Source organism: Coregonus lavaretus (genome assembly GCF_964263955.1).
Source record: "Coregonus lavaretus genome assembly, contig: HAP1_SCAFFOLD_134, whole genome shotgun sequence".
Taxonomy (NCBI): Eukaryota; Metazoa; Chordata; class Actinopteri; order Salmoniformes; family Salmonidae; genus Coregonus; species Coregonus lavaretus.
This window is the reverse complement of record NW_028158555.1, coordinates 962501-986155: the sequence shown is the minus strand read 5'-3', so window position 1 is coordinate 986155 and position 23655 is coordinate 962501. Positions and strand designations below refer to the sequence as shown.

The 23655-nt window shown below is 42.3% G+C and overlaps 1 protein-coding gene across 1 annotated transcript in view; it reads left to right on the top strand.

The window, feature by feature from the left end:
• Window positions 1-1266: 1266 nt before the first annotated feature.
• mettl22 (methyltransferase 22, Kin17 lysine) overlaps window positions 1267-23655 on the top strand; it is a 41502-nt gene continuing 19113 nt past the window's right edge. Inside the window, exons 1-7 of the mRNA XM_084198059.1 lie at window positions 1267-1674; window positions 13452-13595; window positions 13897-14266; window positions 15293-15420; window positions 16011-16051; window positions 17797-17941; window positions 21791-21862. Of these exons, the coding sequence (XP_084054185.1) occupies window positions 13490-13595; window positions 13897-14266; window positions 15293-15420; window positions 16011-16051; window positions 17797-17941; window positions 21791-21862 (862 nt within the window). The 5' untranslated portion in view covers window positions 1267-1674; window positions 13452-13489. The remainder of the gene's footprint in view (window positions 1675-13451; window positions 13596-13896; window positions 14267-15292; window positions 15421-16010; window positions 16052-17796; window positions 17942-21790; window positions 21863-23655) is intronic.

The following is a 23655-nucleotide window of genomic DNA, read 5'->3' as shown; positions in this document are numbered from 1 at the left end:
CATAGTATCATGCTCTACAAGTTAAAAGCCCTTGGTATTAACAGCAGGGCCATTGACTGGGTTAAATCATAATTAACAGGTAGAGACCAAATGGTTGGATGTTAATGGAAAGGGATTGGCCGTGGGGTCCCGCAGGGGAGCAGCCTTGGCCCACTTCTCTTCCTACTGTTCATTAATAATAGAGAAATCAGCCTGCTCTCGTAAATTGTTTTTGTATGTGGATGACTCTGCTCTACTGGTGTCCCATAAGAACAAAGCCTCACTAGAAGAGATCCTTAGTGCAGAGTTATCCAATATCACTAAATGGCTTTCAGATAAAAAAACTTTCTCTTCATCTTGGAAAAACATAATCCATCTAATTTGGTTCCAGAGTAAATCTTGCAAGGACCCCTGGTTTGAGGGTCAAAGTGGACAACTCAGTGGTCATACCAAAAACCTCTGTTACACCAAACACCTCCGGCAGCTACCTTGTGTGGGAATTGGATAGGTACCTGACTGGTGAGACTATGGCACTGAAGGTTTTAACAAAGATAAACCAAAAATGTTTTAATTCCTAGTTTGGACCTCAAAATAGCTTGATAGAGACACCCTAAAGACTCTGGCTGGTGCGCTAGTTCAGTGTCACTTTGATTAAGCCTGCACATCATGGTTCACCATCATCCCTAAACATCTAAAGAATAAGCTACAAACCAACCAAAACAGGCTGGTGAGTTGTACTTAAACTCCCCCCTCGTACTCATCTGGAGGTCGAGCATTTTAATCAGCTTGGCCTGCTATCTGTAGAGGAAAGGGTAATATTAATCAAACTTGGTCTTGTCCACAGAATTATTACTGATTTAGCCCCCAGGTACCTATCTAATTATTTAACTTATATTAGAGATGTCCACCAATACATTACCAAAGCCAGATTCTGATATTGCCTGTTTTAAATTGGCAGTTTATTTAACCCCAAATGTTATTACTGGAATAATTGTGTTGAACACATTATGTTAATTTAATCCGAGTTTTAGCGTTTGAATTATTTGAGTGAGGAAAAGTGGCAACAACACACATGTAGATATTTAATCACAATCTAGGTGAAAATCTAACTCTGTTTAAATTTTAATTCTAATCCAAATGTCATTTTACTGCCTTTGGAGCAGTGTTGCGGTTTACATATTGAATTATTTCTAGATGCGTAGCAAGCGGAACGTTTTGGATGGCTTTTGTTTCCTTTGTTAGTGGGTGAAATAATATTGATGCACCGTGTGCATTCTGGACCCCCAGTGTTCTTTCTGTACTGCTTGGAAGCTGACATTTGAGACAAGCTGCAAATCTGTGCGTCGTTGTAAGATCAGATTTGAATGCGTCTTTATGTTATTATACTGTACTGTATGTCATTTGTTGGAAGTGTTTCAATTAAATGTCCCACGTTAACTAGCTTCGTAGTTAGTCTGCTCTGGACTTTGCAGTCCTTCATTATCAAAGTAGCTAGCATCAAGCTAGCTCAGGGTAGCTGTTTCTAGCAGGTTCCCTCCCACCCATTCAGTTACTTTTGTCAGAGGTTCCCACCGTAGGGAAGACTAGTTTATTTGGCTAACCAAATGAATACATGTTTACCAGACACACGTCGTTGCAGCATTTTCATTGACAGCTTCTGGCTAACAAGCTAGCTAGCCAGCTACCACTGGAAAGGTAAGTGACAGCTAACAGTTAGCTGCTAGCTAACTGCAGTGCATAACAACATACATTTTAGCCACACCGACTAAGAAGTTTGTGTTTCCAAACCATTTATTATGTATCTTGTTGACATAGTGAATACAAGATCGTTAACACACTCTCCTTAGTCGGTAGCTATGGCGACGTCAATTTGAGCTTTTACAGCTATAGGCAGCTTGCTGCCACAACAGTTCACTATGATGGAGAGGGCACTTTGCTGAGCCGCACATTGCCTCTGGCTGAAGGCTGGACAATCAATTTAGCTGTTGGCCTTGTCTTTTAGTTCCGGCACGGACTGTATTTAATCTGTCTAACAGATGGCAGGGACAGGTTGTATTTCACCTGACTAACAGATAGCAGCGCTGTATTTCACCTGTCTTAACAGATAGCAGGGCTGTATTTCACCTGTCTAACAGATAGCAGGGCTGTATTTCACCTGTCTAACAGATAGCAGGACTGTATTTCACCTGTCTAACAGATAGCGTGGAGGGGCTGTATTTCACCTGTCTAACAGATAGCAGGGACGGGCTGTATTTCACCTGTCTAACAGATAGCAGGGCTGTATTTCACCTGTTTAACAGATAGCAGGGACGGGCTGTATTTCACCTGTCTAACAGATAGCAGGGCTGTATTTCACCTGTTTAACAGATAGCAGGTAGGGGCTGTATTTCACCTGTCAAACAGATAGCAGGTAGGGGCTGTATTTCACCTGTCAAACAGATAGCAGGGCTGTATTTCACCTGTCTAACAGATAGCACGGCTGTATTTCACATGTCTAACAGATAGCAGGTAGGGGCTGTATTTCACCTGTCAAACAGATAGCAGGTAGGGGCTGTATTTCACCTGTCAAACAGATAGCAGGGCTGTATTTCACCTGTCTAACAGATAGCAGGGCTGTATTTCACCTGTCTAATGGATAGCAGGTCTGTATTTCACCTGTCTAACAGATAGCAGGGCTGTATTTCACCTGTCTAACAGATAGCAGGACTGTATGTCACCTGTCTAACAGATAGCACGGCTGTATGTCACCTGTCTAACAGATAGCACGGCTGTATGTCACCTGTCTAACAGATAGCAGGGCTGTATTTCACCTGTCTAACAGATAGCAGGGCTGTATTTCACCTGTCTAACAGATAGCAGGACTGTATGTCACCTGTCTAACAGATAGCAGGGCTGTATTTCACCTGTCTAACAGATAGCAGGACTGTATGTCACCTGTCTAACAGATAGCAGGGCTGTATTTCACCTGTCTAACAGATAGCAGGACTGTATTTCACCTGTCTAACAGATAGCACGGCTGTATTTCACCTGTCTAACAGATAGCAGGGCTGTATTTCACCTGTCTAACAGATAGCAGGGCTGTATTTCACCTGTCTAACAGATAGCAGGACTGTATGTCACCTGTCTAACAGATAGCAGGGCTGTATGTCACCTGTCTAACAGATAGCACGGCTGTATGTCACCTGTCTAACAGATAGCACGGCTGTATGTCACCTGTCTAACAGATAGCGGGGCTGTATTTCACCTGTCTAACAGATAGCGGGGCTGTATTTCACCTGTCTAACAGATAGCAGGACTGTATGTCACCTGTCTAACAGATAGCAGGGCTGTATTTCACCTGTCTAACAGATAGCAGGACTGTATTTCACCTGTCTAACAGATAGCACAGCTGTATTTCACCTGTCTAACAGATAGCACAGCTGTATTTCACCTGTCTAACAGATAGCAGGGCTGTATTTCACCTGTCTAACAGATAGCACGGCTGTATTTCACCTGTCTAACAGATAGCACGGCTGTATTTCACCTGTCTAACAGATAGCAGGACTGTATTTCACCTGTCTAACAGATAGCACGGCTGTATTTCACCTGTCTAACAGATAGCAGGGCTGTATTTCACCTGTCTAACAGATAGCACAGCTGTATTTCACCTGTCTAACAGATAGCACGGCTGTATTTCACCTGTCTAACAGATAGCACGGCTGTATTTCACCTGTCTAACAGTGTCATGTGAATTTCTATCTCTAATTCGACCTAAGCTTGAATCATTACCAGAGGTTGTAAAGCTCTGGTTTTAATCATCAATGATTCAAGGTCCACAATCCACAAGTAATTATCAGTAAATTTATTCATGGAGAGCTCTGCTCAAAAACACAAATATCCTGTTTTTATACTCCTTGACAAACAAAGACACTATGCTCCTCCCACCTTTCTTAAACAGTTCCCGCCTTCCCCCTTGAATGGTTAGTAACGCCCCCTCTGTTAGTGGGTTGACACTACATGATAATTCTAACATTTATACTGTGTTTGGGGTGAAATTCTTTAGTCATTATTCTTAAAATCCAAATTAATCTAACAATCCACCCCTTTGACTAAATATTCCCATATTCAGGATAAATGTATTTTACAAGCATGATTAATCTCAGAGATCACATCAGAACTAATAAACATTTCATCCAATTGCGGTCTTTCAGGGTCCAAATCCTCGTCATCCACCAAGCCTGGAGGATTGTTTTTCACATTCCCCTGGTCAGAGTCCGGAGTCAGTCCATCTCTCATCATGGTTTAGATACTGCATTTCACCAACGCCTGACTCACCAATCCTCGGACACAGGGAACAAGACAACAACCACATAATACAAGAATACCCATACAAACACTGATCGCTCCTAAGATGGTGGCTGCTAGGGTTTTCCATTTACCAAATATTTAATCAAACCACCCTATCCACAATGTACTAACTTCTGAGTTCAGTTCATCCTTCACTTAGTGCAGTTAATTCTGTAAGAGCTCTGGTGACTGTCCCATCCGGTGTGGTGTTGTTAGGGATAAATATGCAACAATGGCTTATCTTTCTATAGACACCGGCCCTTTCTACCTGATCTAGAACCAACCTCTACTAAGTTATGAGCGGGATGGCGGATAATCGCTCAGAGATCCCCTTTACTGCATCACTAGTCTTGTCAATAAATCGCTGTTGGTTGTAATAGATATAATTTATCCAATCCATATTTTTGTTTGTCCCCCACCAGAAAAATGTTGTAGTAAAACTCTCCCATATTTGATTTATAGCTTTGTATTCGTCTGGAACACCCCTGGGGATGCCTATACCATCTATCCAAATTGGGCTATTTCCTTCCTGACTTATTTATTTTTCTCCTAATTATTCTTCCTGTCACTGGTCTTTGATGACCAATTCTTACAGGTTGGACCAACAATACTGGTGCACAAGTACCCACCCATCCCTCTGGTAATGTCTGCCGAATGCTCCCTTTTTTTAGTGCATGCCCACCACACATCAGTCAAAGGGATGGTTAGGTTCCTAATTTTTTTTCCCTTCCTTCCTTATCTAAATCAGTCACATTAATTATCTCCTTACAGCCATCAAAATCACCCAAGTTACGGGTGCCATTTCTATGTCTGTAACACTGGTATTCGCCAGGAGTTAAAGTGAATCTAGGTGGGCTGGCCGAGTATGTCAATTTTGCCAGCCCAATCCCTGTGCAATTTGGCTCTTTTTGATTGGACCTCCAGGTCTAATACACAGGGAAACATTGCCTTTGGCATTGGGGCGGTCAACATTGTTGGTCGCCCAATGGAGCATGCATAACAATTGGTCTCCCCCAAGGCCCTAGCGGTGTATTTCATCCACTTTAACCAGAGATTCTCATCAGGGACCCCCTCCACTTCCCCATTGTTCCATTCTTGGAGGAGAAAATCTTTCATAGTGGACGGGTTAGTCAAATTGACTCCGTCATCCCTTGACTGATTTACTCAGTCTATTGCTGTTAGTGGATTAATGACAGTACCTGCTCCCTCTATATCTTTTGACTTCATCAAATATAATCTTAGACAAGTATGCCGTCCGTATACGTCCGCGCAAGCCCAGTAAGTTCTTCTCATGTCCTCTTTAGTGACTTTTACTATTGTTACTACCATTTCCGTGGGGATGTCGTTATACCTTCTTATCCTCCATCTTGACGTCCAGCCCCCCCCCCGTCTCATATCTCCTTCCCCCAGTATGTCTAAATACCTGAGCCCAGGAACAATCCGCTGAGGGGGCTGAACATAAATACAACGGGATCTTATAATCCCATGTTGCTTGCTTATCCGCTCTGATAAGATCCCTAATCATAATTTTGAATCTTACTCCCCACCCTTCTCTGACTCCTATTTTGTAGATCACTCGCCCTTGATGGTCAGTATGTCGGGTCGCTTTCCCTTTATTTCTTAATAATGGTAAGGCCATGGCGTAATTGGTGCGAGGTGGTGGTGGATTTTGACCTACCACGACTATTGCCGAGACTATGATGCAGCTCAGGGTCACCCATATTCCCAAAAACCCCCAACCCTCTCCTGTCTTGAGTCCTTCTGCTCGGTACCACCCCATACTCACACCCTAGGAACACACTACAGTGATGATAGGTCTGGGTAGGAGATCTTCGTTGACAGAGGTGACCCCCGCACCCTGTGGCGCAGTTCCGCTCGTCAACTCTGCGTGTGCTAAGCGGTGCTTGTATGTGGTCCTACCTTCTTGCAGTGGGTAACATGGACCCAGGTTCCTCTCTCTGCTATTCTAATGGCAAAGGTGGTTACCAACATAACCTGATAGGGCCCTTCCCAACAGGCCTGCTTCCAGTTTTCCTTCTAGTGACTGGATGCTCACCAGTCACCTGGTTAGATAGTGGGTCACCTTCTCCTTTAGTTCACCTGTGGGGCACAAAACCTCTGACATACGGGTGTGGTTAATAAACTATCTTCACACATGTTCAGATTAATGTAACAATTTCTGACTGCATTCTCTTTTTAGACTATCTAAAAAATGTTTTTTTTTTAAAGTATTTTGTCCTCTCCTTCGTATATTATCTAATACAATTAGCCTCTTCCCCCCTCTTGACACATAGTTCTGCTTATGTGTCAATTTTTTCCACCTTCCTAAACATTCCCTTAGGTTATTTATCAACCAATTGCCATGCCTTTCATTTTTGAGATTCTTTTTTGCTTCTTTATTGCTCCTCCCACTTCCTTTGTCTTTATGGCGGCTAAATTTGACTTTCATTCAGTTCAGAATAAATTAGTAATCCAACAAACTATCTCTTATCTTGTAAAAACACTTATGTTTAGTTCAACCTCTGTTCTACCCCGGCTCTCCCGGGCTTGACCTGAAGACTGATTGTTGGACATGACAAGTCCATTTTTTAGGTCACTTAAGTATTCTGCCTAGCAACAAAGAATAAAAACCTCTATGTTCGTGATTAACCCAGTTATCTCTAATAGCCCACCAAAAAAAAAACCATCATCTTTAAACCACGACCAATGTCATCCCTCTTCACTCTCCACCATTTGGGTAACATCCCTGATATATTTATGAAAAGCTAAGACTGTTTGGGAAGAGAGCAACAACATAACCTGTTCTTCCTCCTCAGAGTTCCAAATGATTTTACCATGGGCTGCCATTGCCTTCCCATAGGTAAGATCACTTGATTTACCCGTATGCAGTACATAATGACGACCTTAGCTTTACAGAAGTCTATCCTTACCAAAAAGCTCATCATTCTGCATCTAATTGTTTTCTTCTTTTTTTCCCTAGTCCTTATCTACCTGACCCTATTGCTAAATCAATGATCTAGGCAATAGTTGTCTCGCCTTAGATTGTACATTCTTCTGATTACTGCAGCTTATTCCATGAATTTAGTTTCAAATATCACCCAATAAACCGTTCCATCCCACAGCATAGTAAACACCACCTATGAACTGTTGAAAATTCCCTAAATTCAACATAACAACCCTTTATAAACATCATGCTGGGTGTGTTTTTATTTTATTTGAAAAACCCAATTGAAAAATAACAATCAAAGATAGTTAGGCTCAACTTAATTTGGTAGCTCCCTCTTATGACCTAAATACTGCCTAACTTCATAAAATCCCTCAAAATTCCTCGAGTATACAATGATTATTTAATTGATTACTCTAAATCTGCTACATGTGATCTCATTCAAATGATCCATTATCAATTATTTGATCCACCCCCTAGTAAAATCTCTCTCAGCCTGCTTGTTTTTCAAACCTAAACAGTTTTATCGCTACTTCCCTCCTATCATTACTGAATCAATGATAATACATTTACATTCTAGTCACCCAGCAGACGCTCCTATCCAGAGCAACCTAGTGAATACATTTTTATTATTTTAATCTTTTTTTTTTTTTTACTGGCCTCCCCCCGTGGGAATCGAACCCATAACCCTGGCGTTGCAAACACCATGCTCTATCAACTGAGCTCCATCCTTGCCGGCCATTTTCCCCCCTACCCTGGACGACGCTGGGCCAATTGTGCGCCGCCCATGAGTCTCCCGGTCGCTGCCGGCTGCGACAGAGCCTGGATCCGAACCAGGATCTCTAGTGGCACAGTTAGCCCTGCGATGCAGTGCCTTAGACCACTGCGCCACTCAGGATAATAATAACTGCAATAACTATCAATAATAATTATAATAACTATTACGGATTATATTGTCCTTTTTCTGATGTTCCAATTGTAGTCTATTCATTTTAGTTTAAAATATAAAGTTATTTATAACAAATCCAGAACCCACCACAGGCTGGCGCTATTCCCCCAGCACAACAGCCAATGCCACTTGCTTCCTTGTAACAAAAATAAATTATCGTTTTAAAATTTTCCAATTATTTGTATTCCATGCCTTTCATTTTCAGTTCGCTATTCAATATATTTAACAGTTTTCTCTGATTCGGCCCCAATCAATAAAACAAATGCTTGATATTATTTATCAGCATACACTTAATGACATTCCTACCATTTGAACGATGTCCTGTCTCTCACTCCCCCCCTCTCCTGCTCCTTCCTACATTATGGGGGAGGCGCGGGAAACTTCCCTACAATTTTCCTTCTTAGGAAATAATGTCATTAGTACTTATAACATATTTTCATAGACATATCTAGAATATTACTAAAGCTATCTAATGCAACTTTTAATACACGTAAAAAAACTCTCTCTCTCCACCCATTCCTTTTTGAATAAGTGCGTCTTCCTAGTTACCCCATAACCACGCCTCAAATCTTTTATTTAGCATTTAACCAACCAAATACTAAGTAGTATCCGGTTATCATTCATACCCGCCGTTGAATTTCCTCATACACACATATTTCACCTTCTGCCATTCAAATGCCCAACACGACAGAATAGTTCCATGCAAACCTCTATTGGCTCTTCATGTCGCTCCGGATTAGAGCGTCTGCCAACTGACCAAAAACGCAAATATTCTCCACCTTCCCACCCATTACGTACGTCTACGTTTGAGTGCGAAAGTCCAGACACACGCATAATAATATGCCATCTAGCAGACGCTTCATCCAAAGCGACCTACAGTCATGCGTGCATAAATTTTTTATTATGGGTGGTCCCGGGGATCGAACCCACTACCTTGGCGTTACAAGCGCCGTGCTCTACCAGCTGAGCTACAGAGGACCACATCGTTGGATTTTATAGGTACCTCTCAAATAATCGCTTTGTGGTGTTTTTAGCCAATTCTTAATTGACACGAATCATTTTGTCAAACATTTGTTCGAACCAAAAATATTGACTGTCATCCTCCTTTTTATCCCCTGCAGTCACGATAGTTAAATATTCCTTTGTCCCCGTTAAAGCATTTTCGCGCTTAAAAAAACACACTCCCTGTCTTCAGCCCCTCCTTTTGCTTTTTTTTTCATCTAATTTTATATGCATCTGCCTACTAACTTTTTTACTTCGAGATGCCCAATAAATTCATACCTCTTCTCCCAAATGGACCCATAAAACATATTTATCCGATCCCTCCCTAACATATATCTTTCATCTCCCGTTAATTCTCGGACTTGTTTAGAAAATGTCTTTCCCATCGTGGAACAATAAGAAATCCCAACCCCCCTTTTTGTTTTTTAAATAATTCACTCCCGAATTATTTCCGTAGGAGCCAATCTCTTAGTGCGCCTCTTGCTTTTGTAATTAACCCTTTAAAATTATTTAACCCCTAACCCAGAGTTTCTATTTAAATCTCCGGTTTCATGAAAAGAGTAAGTTACCCAATTTTCCTCACGCAACTTATTTTTTCCCCCACCCCTGAAATAATAATCACGTCTCCTGAGGGATAAAGTCTCACACACACACGACCTTATCATCTGTTAAACTTGTTTGCACAGTTCTAGCAAATGCCCAGTCGCATATAGAACTCCCGACATATCCCTCTCATACGATGATAATTATTTCCCTGTTTATACTGAACATTGCAATTCGTACAATGACAATATTAACTTAGTTTACATTTGTGATTGCAATTCACTACCATGTCATTTCGGACTAGTTTTTTTTTTTGTAATAGCTATTTACCTCTAGGATCAATTGCGGACCCTCCCTGTCGTAATAATTATTACCTTCTTTGACTTTGGTAACTAAGTTCAACTCATTTTACCAAAATCCATGAATAAAAATTACTGACCTTTTCCTCGCAGTCTGGATTAAAATGCTTTTTCAAACTTGTTAACGTCTTTATCGTTCATAAAGAGTAATCACCGGCCTGTCTTATAACCTTAACGTGGAAGGCCAGGACTATTTTTCACGGATGTGATCACCCGGCCGTGCACGGATTTCGGTGTCTCTAGAACGATAAAGATGTATTAAGCTCCGCTTCGAAGGACCAATCTGTCATGTGAATTCGACCTAAGCTTGAATCATTACCAGAGGTTGTAAAGCTCTGGTTTTAATCATCAATGATTCAAGGTCCACAATCCACAAGTAATTATCAGTAAATTTATTCATGGAGAGCTCTGCTCAAAAACACAAATATCCTGTTTTTATACTCCTTGACAAACAAAGACACTATGCTCCTCCCACCTTTCTTAAACAGTTCCCGCCTTCCCCCTTGAATGGTTAGTAACGCCCCCTCTGTTAGTGGGTTGACACTACATGATAATTCTAACATTTATACTGTGTTTGGGGTGAAATTCTTTAGTCATTATTCTTAAAATCCAAATTAATCTAACAAACAGATAGCAGGACTGTATGTCACCTGTCTAACAGATAGCAGGGCTGTATTTCACCTGTCTAACAGATAGCAGGACTGTATTTCACCTGTCTAACAGATAGCACGGCTGTATTTCACCTGTCTAACAGATAGCAGGGCTGTATTTCACCTGTCTAACAGATAGCAGGGCTGTATTTCACCTGTCTAACAGAAAGCAGGGCTGTATTTCACCTGTCTAACAGATAGCACGGCTGTATTTCACCTGTCTAACAGATAGCACGGCTGTATGTCACCTGTCTAACAGATAGCACGGCTGTATGTCACCTGTCTAACAGATAGCAAGGCTGTATGTCACCTGTCTAACAGATAGCAGGACTGTATTTCACCTGTCTAACAGATAGCACGGCTGTATTTCACCTGTCTAACAGATAGCAGGGCTGTATTTCACCTGTCTAACAGATAGCACGGCTGTATTTCACCTGTCTAACAGATAGCACGGCTGTATTTCACCTGTCTAACAGATAGCACGGCTGTATTTCACCTGTCTAACAGATAGCACGGCTGTATTTCACCTGTTTAACAGATAGCAGGGCTGTATTTCACCTGTCTAACAGATAGCAGGGCTGTATTTCACCTGTCTAACGGATAGCAGGGCTGTATTTCACCTGTCTAACGTATAGCAGGGCTGTATTTCACCTGTCTAACGGATAGCAGGGCTGTATTTCACCTGTCTAACGGATAGCAGGGCTGTATTTCACCTGTCTAACGGATAGCAGGGCTGTATTTCACCTGTCTAACGGATAGCAGGGCTGTATTTCACCTGTCTAACAGATAGCACGGCTGTGTTTCACCTGTCTAACAGATAGCAGGACTGTATTTCACCTGTCTAACAGATAGCACGGCTGTATTTCACCTGTCTAACAGATAGCAGGGCTGTATTTCACCTGTCTAACAGATAGCAGGGCTGTATTTCACCTGTCTAACAGAAAGCACGGCTGTATTTCACCTGTCTAACAGATAGCACGGCTGTATTTCACCTGTCTAACAGATAGCACGGCTTTATGTCACCTGTCTAACAGATAGCACGGCTGTATGTCACCTGTCTAACAGATAGCACGGCTGTATGTCACCTGTCTAACAGATAGCACGGCTGTATGTCACCTGTCTAACAGATAGCACGGCTGTATTTCACCTGTCTAACAGATAGCAGGGCTGTATTTCACCTGTCTAACAGATAGCAGGGCTGTATTTCACCTGTCTAACAGATAGCAGGACTGTATGTCACCTGTCTAACAGATAGCAGGGCTGTATTTCACCTGTCTAACAGATAGCAGGACTGTGTTTCACCTGTCTAACAGATAGCACGGCTGTATTTCACCTGTCTAACAGATAGCAGGGCTGTATTTCACCTGTCTAACAGATAGCAGGGCTGTATTTCACCTGTCTAACAGAAAGCACGGCTGTTTTTCACCTGTCTAACAGATAGCACGGCTGTATTTCACCTGTCTAACAGATAGCACGACTGTATGTCACCTGTCTAACAGATAGCACGGCTGTATGTCACCTGTCTAACAGATAGCACGGCTGTATGTCACCTGTCTAACAGATAGCACGGCTGTATGTCACCTGTCTAACAGATAGCACGGCTGTATGTCACCTGTCTAACAGATAGCAGGGCTGTATTTCACCTGTCTAACAGATAGCAGGGCTGTATTTCACCTGTCTAACAGATAGCAGGACTGTATGTCACCTGTCTAACAGATAGCAGGGCTGTATTTCACCTGTCTAACAGATAGCACGGCTGTATTTCACCTGTTTAACAGATAGCAGGGCTGTATTTCACCTGTCTAACAGATAGCAGGGCTGTATTTCACCTGTCTAACGGATAGCAGGGCTGTATTTCACCTGTCTAACGGATAGCAGGGCTGTATTTCACCTGTCTAACGGATAGCAGGGCTGTATTTCACCTGTCTAACGGATAGCAGGGCTGTATTTCACCTGTCTAACGGATAGCAGGGCTGTATTTCACCTGTCTAACAGATAGCACGGCTGTATTTCACCTGTCTAACAGATAGCACGGCTGTATTTCACCTGTCTAACAGATAGCACGGCTGTATTTCACCTGTCTAACAGATAGCACGGCTGTATTTCACCTGTCTAACAGATAGCACGGCTGTATTTCACCTGTCTAACAGATAGCAGGACTGTATTTCACCTGTCTAACAGATAGCACGGCTGTATTTCACCTGTCTAACAGATAGCAGGACTGTATTTCACCTGTCTAACAGATAGCACGGCTGTATTTCACCTGTCTAACAGATAGCAGGACTGTATTTCACCTGTCTAACAGATAGCGTGGAGGGGCTGTATTTCATCTCTCCAGTCTTCTCTCTGCGTGGGTCTGGCTGATGTCTCTTATACCAACAGACTCCCTTCTTTGTGCTCTGTTTGGACCACTTAAACACTGCCTGTCTGTCTGCCTGCCTGTCTGTCTGTGAGATGTTCTGAGCAGTCTCATGTTTCTTAGCATTGAGGCAGGTTTGTGTATCTGTCACGCTATCACAACAGGAGTGTGTATCTGGGAATATGGCACTGGCAGGATCTATGTTTGGTCTTGACATTTGGTAGTTTAAGGTCTTAAAAGGGTGTGTGTGTTTGACCTGTGTGATTGCGACACATGTATGCGCCTGTGTGTGTGTGTGCTTGCGACACGTGTATCTGACGTGTGAGTGTGTGTTCCCCAGGTGTGCTGCAGGCAGGTAGATGACATGCAGGGTGAGCCATGGACCAGATCACCTTCCATTATGACACGGTGCTGTCTGACATTCACCTGTTGCTGCCCAACTCTCGCCACCTCATGGCATGCCTTAACCGCGTAGGACAACCAGGTACTGGCGTGCGTGTGTGTGTGTGTGTGTGTGTGTGTGTGTGTGTGTGTGAAATGACACAAAATTAAATTATGTAAATATTGTAATTTAGTTTCAATGTAGGCCTCTCCTGAATGTCAATGGAACTGTCCCAACCCTCTATGGCTGCGTTTACACAGGCAGCCCAATTGGTCTTTTGACCAATCACATCAGATCTATTCACATCAGATCTGTTTCAGAGCTGATCTGATTGTCAAAATAGCAATTAGTTAAAGAAATATTAGAATTGGGGTGCCTGTCTAAACGCAGCCTGTGTGTCTAGTGTTCATCTCCCGGTTCAGAATCCTGTGGGACGGAGCGAAGCAGGACACCTGTGACCTCGGTTCCCCCTGCGGAGGGGAAGAGTTAGACCGCGACACCCAGGAGGAGAAGGGAAGGGGAGATGCTAGGGGGAGTGAGACAGGGGCTGACGGAAGGGAGGACGGAGGGGCTGACGGAGGGGAGGACGGAGGGGCTGACGGAGGGGAGGACGGAGGGGCTGACGTAGGGGAGGACGGAGGGGCTGACGTAGGGGAGGACGGAGGGGCTGACGGAGTGGAGGATGGAGGGGCTGACGGAGGGGAGGACGGAGGGGAGGACGGAGGGGTAGAACCACCCCTGGATGAAGATGGAGATCTAGAGGTAACACGCAGGTCAGTAATATTATGTCTCACCTCCACATCAGTCACCACAGTTATTACAGTCAAACCTTCACTATGTTTTTTATCGCCTTCATTTTATTGTTTTACTATAAATGTTTTAAGGCCAGTGGATCAATAGAATAGTAGGATACACAAGGTGCAATTTCGACATGTGGTTGTGCACCAACCGTTTTTCTCTTATGTCAGTCACTGACAGTCACTCAATTAGCTTTCTCTCAGCATTTTTTTTTTTTAGATTGGTAAGTTAGTCTAGCCGCCAGCTATTTAAACTTGTAGTAATCATGGTTGAATTACCGACCGGGGGGCCCCCATTGATTTTGTTAGTCACTCTCACACAGATATCATATTAAGAACAACAAACATTTCTCTCCACCCTATGGCAGAATGTGTAGAATTGCAGGAAATTAGTGATAAAATAAAAATAGCAAAATCTTCTCTCCGCTGCTTTTTTTGTGGCCCCACCCCCATCAAAGTTTCCCATCCCTGTTCCAGACTAACCGAATATTGTACATGTCATCCCTGCCCAGACAGAGCCTTCCTGAGAGAGACATGACTAACTGGATATTGTACATGTCATCCCTGCTCAGACAGAGCCTCCCTGAGAGAGACATGACTAACTGACTATTGTACATGTCATCTCTGCTCAGACAGAGCCTCCCTGAGAGAGACATGACTAAATGACTATTGTACATGTCATCCCTGCTCAGACAGAGCCTCCCTGAGAGAGACATGACTAAATGACTATTGTACATGTCATCCCTGCTCAGACAGAGCCTCCCTGAGAGAGACATCACTAAATGACTATTGTACATGTCATCCCTGCCCAGACAGAGCCTCCCTGAGAGAGACAGACATGACTAACTGACTATTGTACATGTCATCCCTGCCCAGACAGAGCCTCCCTGAGAGAGACAGAGACATGACTAACTGACTATTGTACATGTCATTCCTGCTCAGACAGAGCCACCCTGAGAGAGACATGACTAACTGACTATTGTACATGTCATCCCTGTCCAGACAGAGCCTCCCTAGGAGGGACAGAGACCGAGACATGGTCTACCCCATCATCCTCAGCCAGGCAAGAAGAGAGGAAGAGGAGGAGGAGGAAGCGGAGGAGGAGTGTCCTAGAGACGTCATCAGGATAGGTGAGAAGAGAACAAGACTGGTTTCTACCTCTGACTGACCCTGGTCACTACTTTTCTTTTTAGTCCAGTGTAATTTCTGAAGAGCTGAGTGAAGACAGTTCTGAGAGGCAGAAGTATGTGTTGTAACTGTGTTTATGTGAGTTATCACTGTGTTTATGTGTGTGTTATAACTGTTTGTGAGTTATTACTGTTTGTGTGAGTTAACGCTTTGTGTGAGTTATAACTGTTTGTGTTATAATTGTGTTTATGTGTGTGTTATAACTGTGTTTATGTGTGTTATAACTGTTGGTGTGTGTGTTATAACTGTTGGTGTGTGTGTTATAACTGTATTGGTGTGTGTGTGTGTGTGTTATAACTGTTGGTGTGTGTGTTATAACTGTTGGTGTGTGAGTTATAACTGTTGGTGTGTGAGTTATAACTGTGTTTGTGTGTGTGTGTGTGTTATAACTGTTGGTGTGTGTGTGTTATAACTGTTGGTGTGTGAGTTATAACTGTGTTTGTTTGTGTGTGTGTTATAACTGTTGGTGTGTGAGTTATAACTGTGTTTATGTTTGTGTTATAACTGTTTAAATCCTACATGTCTCTAACAGAACACACTATGGCCACGCCTTTAGAAGATGTTGGTAAACAGGTGAGTCACTCTTCCACTCTCCCTCTCCCTCTCTCTGTGTCTGTCTGTCTGTCTGTCTGTCTGTCTGTCTGTCTGTCTGTCTGTCTGTCTGTCTGTCTGTCTGTCTGTCTGTCTGTCTGTCTGTCTGTCTGTCTGTCTGTCTCTCTCTGTCTCTCTCTCTCTCTCTCTCTGTCTCTCTCTCTCTCTCTCTCTCTCTCTCTCTCTCTCTCTCTCTCTCTATCTCTCTCTCTCTCTCTCTCTCTCTCTCTCTCTCTCTCTCTCTAACTTATTTTTCCTTCCTCTGATATATAATGTACTGTGCCTTCAGAAAGTATTCATACCCCTTGACTTATTCCACATTTTGTTGTGTTACAGCCTGAATTCAAAATGGATTAAATTGATGTAGTTTCTCACCCATCTAGACACAATACCCCATAATGTAAAAGTGAAAACATGTTTTTAGAAATGTTAGCAAAAAGTACAGAAATATTTCAATTACATTTGTATTCACACCTAGATGTGCAACATTTGCTCATTATTATTTTCAAATTTCTATAATCTCTGTCAAATTGATTGTTGATCATTGCTAGACAACCATTTTCAGGTCTTGCCATATATTTTCAAGTCAAAACTGTAACTCGGCTACTCCAGAACATTCACTGTCTTTTTGGTAAACATCCCTAGTGTAGATTTTGCCTTGTGTTTTAGGTTATTGGCCTGCTGAAAGGTGTATTCATCTCCCAGTGTCTGGTGGAAAGCAGACTGAACCAGGTTTTACTCAAGGATTTTGCTTGTGCTTAGCACCATTTTGTTTCTTTTCTATCCTGAAAAGCTCCCCAGTCCTTAATGATTACAAGCATACCCATAACATGATGCAGCCACCACTATGCTTGAAAATATGGAGAGTGTTACTCAGCAATGTGTTGTATTGGATTTGCCCCAAACATAACACTTTGTATTCAGGACAAAAAGGGAATTGCTTTGTCACATTTTTTGCAGTATTACTTTAGTGGCTTGTTGCAAACAGGATGCATGTTTTGGAATATTTTTGTTATGTACAGGCTTCCTTCTTTTCACTCTGTTAATTAGGTTAGTATTGTGGAGTAACTACAATGTTGTTGATCCATCCTCAGTTTTCTCCTATTACAGCCATTAAACTCTGTAACTGTTTTAAAGTCACCATTGGCCTTATGGTGAAACCACTGAGTGGTTTCCTTCCTCTCTAGCAACTGAGTTAGGAAGGATGACTGTATCTTTGTAGTGACTGGGTGTATTGATACACCATCCAAACTGTAATTAATAACTTCACCATGCTCAAAGGGATATTCAATGTCAGATTTCTTATTTATTTTACCCATCTACCAATAGGAGCCCTTCTTAACGAGGCATTGGAAAACCTCCCTGGTCTTTGTAGTTGAATCTGTGCTTGAAATTCACTGCTCGACTCAGGGACCTTACAGATAATTGTATGTGTGGGGTACAGAGATGAGGTAGTCATTAAAAAATCATGTTAAACACTATTATTGCACACAGAGTGAGTCCATGCAACTTATTATGTGACTTGTTAAGCACATTTTTACTCCTGAATTTATTTAGGCTTGCCATTACAAAGGGGTTGAATGCTTATTGACTCAATACATTTCAGCTTTTTATTTTTTATTAGATCTCAATTTTATCAGTTTTAAATTCAGGCTGTAACACAACAAAATGTGGAAAAAGTCAAGGGGTGTGAATATTTTCTGAAGACACCATCTCTCCTTTCCTAGGTCTGGCGTGGTGCGTTCCTATTGGCTGATTTAATCCTGTCTCAGCCAACTACGTTCAGAGGAGCCACCGTCTTGGAGTTGGGGGCGGGGACTGGGCTGACCAGCATAGTCATGGCAACGGTGGCCAAAACGGTGTACTGCACAGGTGAGGTACCAACAGGTAAACCAGGGTTCTTCTCCCCTGGGGCCTCATTTATAACCGCTGCGTAAATTTCACGCTAAATATCTGCATGCACCATTTCTGAGTAGAATACGTAACTCCGCCTGGAAAACGCTCTCCATTCACCATTTATGGTGACAATGACGACCTTTATTTTCTGTATCATTTGGAATTAGGCCATGGCAGTTTCTAAAAGAAAGAGGTAGTCCCCTGTAGCTCAGTTGGTAGAGCATGGCGCTTACAACGCCAGGGTTGTGGGTTCGTTTCCCACGGGGGGCCAGTATGAAAATGTATGCACTCACTAACTGTAAGTCGCTCTGGATAAGAGCGTCTGCTAAATGACTAAAATGTAAATGTAAAGAGCAATGGCTAATTTGATTACATTTCTGTAGAGGTGTGTGCAGAATGTTTTGATATTTTGCGGTGACTTTTTCAAACTAAACATGCATTCCACCAATAGCGAGTGCCATACACTGTCCGCACATTCTGCAAGATTGATTGTATATTCAAAACGATTTAAAAGTAAATGCTACAGCCCACATTTCTATGCAAAAGACAAATTGTTGTTCAATATTTTGTTCATCAATAGATTATTGTGTTTCTATCTCCTATAGCCTCTGAGATTAATTAGGCTATGATGTCACGCTCCTATCGCAAAGCAGTACTGTAGCCTATACCATACTGTAGCCTATACCCATACTGTAGCCTATACCCATACTGTAGCCTATACCCATACTGTAGCCTATACCATATTGTAGCCTATATCCATACTGTAGCCTATACTGTATTTATTCATCATATCCCCCACGTATTCATCATATCCCCCCCTGGTCCTGGTGAGTTACTGGGGTGCAGGCTCCTGTTCCAGCCCTGCACTGTTTATAAATGAGGCCCCTGGTCCTGGAGAGTTACTGGGGTGAAGGCTTCTGTTCCAGCCCTGCACTGTTTGTAAATGAGGCCCCTGGTCCTGGAGAGTTACTGGGGTGCAGGCTTCTGTTCCGGCCCTGCACTAGCTGATCAATGTCGTGATTATTAGCTGTTTGTGTGCGTATCAGAGTTTGGGGGGCAATTCCAGCTAAGTCCCAGTCAATTCAAGGATGGAATAGCATTCATATGGAGAAAATCCAGGTCCAATTCAACAGACCGCAATGTAACTTCAATTGAGCGCATCTCTGTTGCACAAGTCGTAGCATTCTTGTCCAGATAGTCTGGCCCATTTTCTACCGGTCCAGTCTGAGGAGTGCTATCCTAGGCAGAACATCTCACTGTCTAATAATTCCTTGGCATGATGTGATAAGAAATCCTCCCTTTTTCAAATAATTGCATCATATTTCTCAATTTAGCGATTTTATGCGTGACTGCTGTTGCAGGCTCATTTTCCCCTTCTCATAATAAAGCTGCCCGGATTCTATCACTAAACCCTTGAATGAGTAGGTGTGTCCAAACTTTTGACTGGTACTGTATATCGGTCGCCAGTGATTCCATCAGCTGATTTAGCTTGTTGTGGCTTGCCTGCTGCTAACTAGCTTCACTGACAAACACAGGGATGTAATGTTAGCTAGCTAGCTAAAGATGTTGGGCACTGCACTAATAAACACAGGGATGTAATGTTAGCTAGCTAGCTAGCTAGCTAGCTAAGGATGTTGGGCACTAATCTGATAAACACAGGGATGTAATGTTAGCTAGCTAGCTAAGGATGTTGGGCACTGCTCTGATAAACACAGGGATGTAATGTTAGCTAGCTAGCTAAGGATGTTGGACACTGCACTGATAAACACAGGGATGTAATGTTAGCTAGCTAGCTAAGGATGTTGGGCACTGCTCTGATAAACACAGGGATGTAATGTTAGCTAGCTAGCTAAGGATGTTGGACACTGCACTGATAAACACAGGGATGTGATGTTAGCTAGCTAGCTAAGGATGTTGGGCACTGCACTGATAAACACAGGGATGTAATGTTAGCTAGCTAGCTAAGGATGTTGGGCACTGCTCTGATAAACACAGGGTTGTAATGTTAGCTAGCTAGCTAAGGATGTTGGACACTGCACTGATAAACACAGGGATGTGATGTTAGCTAGCTAGCTAAGGATGTTGGGCACTGCACTGATAAACACAGGGATGTAATGTTAGCTAGCTAGCTAAGGATGTTGGGCACTGCTCTGATAAACACAGGGTTGTAATGTTAGCTAGCTAAGGGTGCACTGATAAACAGCATGTAGCTTGTCACTTATTTAGGATAGTTTTGACAGCTTGCTGATGAATTGGTAGACATGTTCCCAGCAGTCAGTCCGTACTTCAGCCTGTCAGGTAAAAGCACAGCGCAGCAGCAGACTCAATAATGTACTGACTCGAGGCAGAGCAGGCTGTTCGCTCCTGTCGCTAGCCTTTCTCTGCCATTTTTCCAACTTAACGACGATAAATGTTCACACCCCTAGTTACAGGAGCCCTGGCCCTGCCAACGAACTGGCTCAGAATATACAGTCACCTTCACATTTCTAGACATGAATCTTATCCAGGTAATGTCACACATTATATGTTTAAATGTATAGCTCAAACAATGAAGGGAACGGATGGATTAAATGTAGTGACAAGTAGTAATCACATTTAGAAAATATGCATTCAAAGCAGTTAAAAGGATGGTTCAGTGATGTATCAACTATCAAATAGTTGAGAATATTGGGACATTGTTATCTAGGTCCTTTTTAGATATCTGGTTTACCGTCTGTGACAGTATTTGTAGGCAACATATGCTTGTTGTGACTGCAGGTCCAACCATAAAACATGCTTTCACCAGTAATTTAGCCATGCCTTTTCTACAGAACAGACTGTAGATTATGGTAACCAGGATAGTGATTTAACATGATTTAACATGCCTCTACACCCACGTCTGTAGATGATGGTGCTGTATGTCTCTACCAGTCAACACTATTGTTCTGATCATCTCTCCAGTTAATTGGTCTGTTCCTCCAGGGCATGACTGTTACAGTGATACATGGTGTTACACTATAGTAGGATTTTATAAAGACCACCGTGTTACTATAGTATGGTTTTATAAAGACCACCATGTTACTATAGTAGGGTTTTATAAAGACCACCATGTTACTATAGTAGGGTTTTATAAAGACCACCATGTTACACTAGTATGGTTTTATAAAGACCACCATGTTACTATAGTAGGGTTTTATAAAGACCACCATGTTACACTAGTATGGTTTTATAAAGACCACCATGTTACTATAGTAGGGTTTTATAAAGACCACCATGTTACACTAGTATGGTTTTATAAAGACCACCTGTAATTATTTTGTAGGTAACTTTGGCACAAGTTGTACGCCTCATCAGGAACATTTTATTTCTTTTTTTTTTGCAAACCCTAGGTTATTTTCAAAAGTTAAAAAAAACCCTAGGTTACATTTCTCATGTTAAAAAGAGAGGAAAGACAAATCAAGTGTGAAGAAGCAACAGATATGTACGATTTAAAGGATCTCACCCACGGAATCAGGATGTTTATAGGCTACTGTACTGTATTTGAGAGGAAAGCTAAATTGTTGTCATAGTCCCGTGTAGCTCAGTTGGTAGAGAATGGCGTTTGCAACGCCAGGGTTGTGGGTTTGATTCCCACGGGGGGCCAGTATGAAAAATAATGTATGCACTCACTAACTGTAAGTCGCTCTGGATAAGCGCGTCTGCTAAATGACTAAAATGTAAAAATGTAAATAATTATTGCACTTGTATTAAAGTGCTCTTCTATTTAAAGCCCAATGTTTCTGTTACGTTTTAAAGTTACCTAAATGCTGTGTAAAATCCCAATATCTGTGTAACGTTGTGTTGCAGACGTTGGGGAGGACCTACTGAGCATGTGCCAGAAGAACGTGATGTTAAACAGACACCTGATGGAGCCTGCAGGTGAGAGAACATTAGTTAGAGAACGTGACGTTAAACAGACACATGATGGAGCCTGCAGGTGAGAGAACATTAGTTAGAGAACGTGACGTTAAACAGACACATGATGGAGCCTGCAGGTGAGAGAACATTAGTTAGAGAACGTGACGTTAAACAGACACATGATGGAGCCTGCGGGTGAGAGAACATTAGTTAGAGAACGTGACGTTAAACAGACACATGATGGAGCCTGCAGGTGAGAGAACATTAGTTAGAGAATGTGACGTTAAACAGACACATGATGGAGCCTGCAGGTGAGAGAACATTAGTTAGAGAACGTGACGTTAAACAGACACTTGATGGAGCCTGCAGGTGAGAGAACATTAGTTAGAGAACGTGACGTTAAACAGACACATGATGGAGCCTGCAGGTGAGAGAACATTAGTTAGAGAACGTGACGTTAAACAGACACATGATGGAGCCTGCGGGTGAGAGAACATTAGTTAGAGAACGTGACGTTAAACAGACACATGATGGAGCCTGCAGGTGAGAGAACATTAGTTAGAGAATGTGACGTTAAACAGACACATGATGGAGCCTGCGGGTGAGAGAACATTAGTTAGAGAACGTGACGTTAAACAGACACTTGATGGAGCCTGCAGGTGAGAGAACATTAGTTAGAGAACGTGACGTTAAACAGACACTTGATGGAGCCTGCAGGTGAGAGAACATTAGTTAGAGAACGTGACGTTAAACAGACACATGATGGAGCCTGCGGTTGAGAGAACATTAGTTAGAGAACTTGATGTTAAACAGACACATGATGGAGCCTGCAGGGCTGTATTGGATCAAAAGGAGATGGTTTTACCAGTCTGACATGCTGTATTGGATCAAAAGGAGATGGTTTTACCAGTCTGACATGCTGTATGGGATCAAAAGGAGATGGTTTTACCAGTCTGACATGCTGTATGGGATCAAAAGGAGATGGTTTTACCAGTCTGACATGCTGTATGGGATCAAAAGGAGATGGTTTTACCAGTCTGACATGCTGTATGGGATCAAAAGGAGATGGTTTTACCAGTCTGACATGCTGTATGGGATCAAAAGGAGATGGTTTTACCAGTCTGACATGCTGTATGGGATTATTATTTTTTATTTTTTTTAATCTTTATTTTAACAGGGAAAAACTGACTGAGACCTGGATCTCTTTTACGGCTGTGCCCTGTGTTGACATGTACAGTTTTAGACATACAGACAATAACATTTCAAACATACAAAACAAAAACACAATTCAACAGAAACAATCACAGACAACATCATATACATTTTTAAAATGGGCAAGGGACACCAGAGTGTCTAACTTAAGTTGGATCTGCAGTTTGTTCCATAAATAAGGTGCAAAGGAACTGAAGGCAGTCCTACCCAACTCTGTGGAGACCACAGGAGTCTCTAATGTAATCCACATCTGTGATCTGGTTTAAAAATTAGTATATCTAGTGGAAATTAATGATGATATATATGGAGGTAGTTTTAAAAGAAGTGCTTTATAAATAAACAAGAGAGCATGTTGCTCTCGCCTCACAGATAGAGGCCCAACCCACATGTTGATATAGGAAACAGTATAACTATCACCCGTGATAAACCTGAGTGCACAATGTTAAATAGCATCCAGTGGTTTTAATGTGTTTGCCGATGCATGCATATAGATAATATCACCATAATCTAAAACGGACATAAAAGTAGCCTGCACAATTTGTTTTCTATTTACGGAGGACAGACAAGCCCTGTTTCTGTAAAGGAACCCTATCTTGAATTTG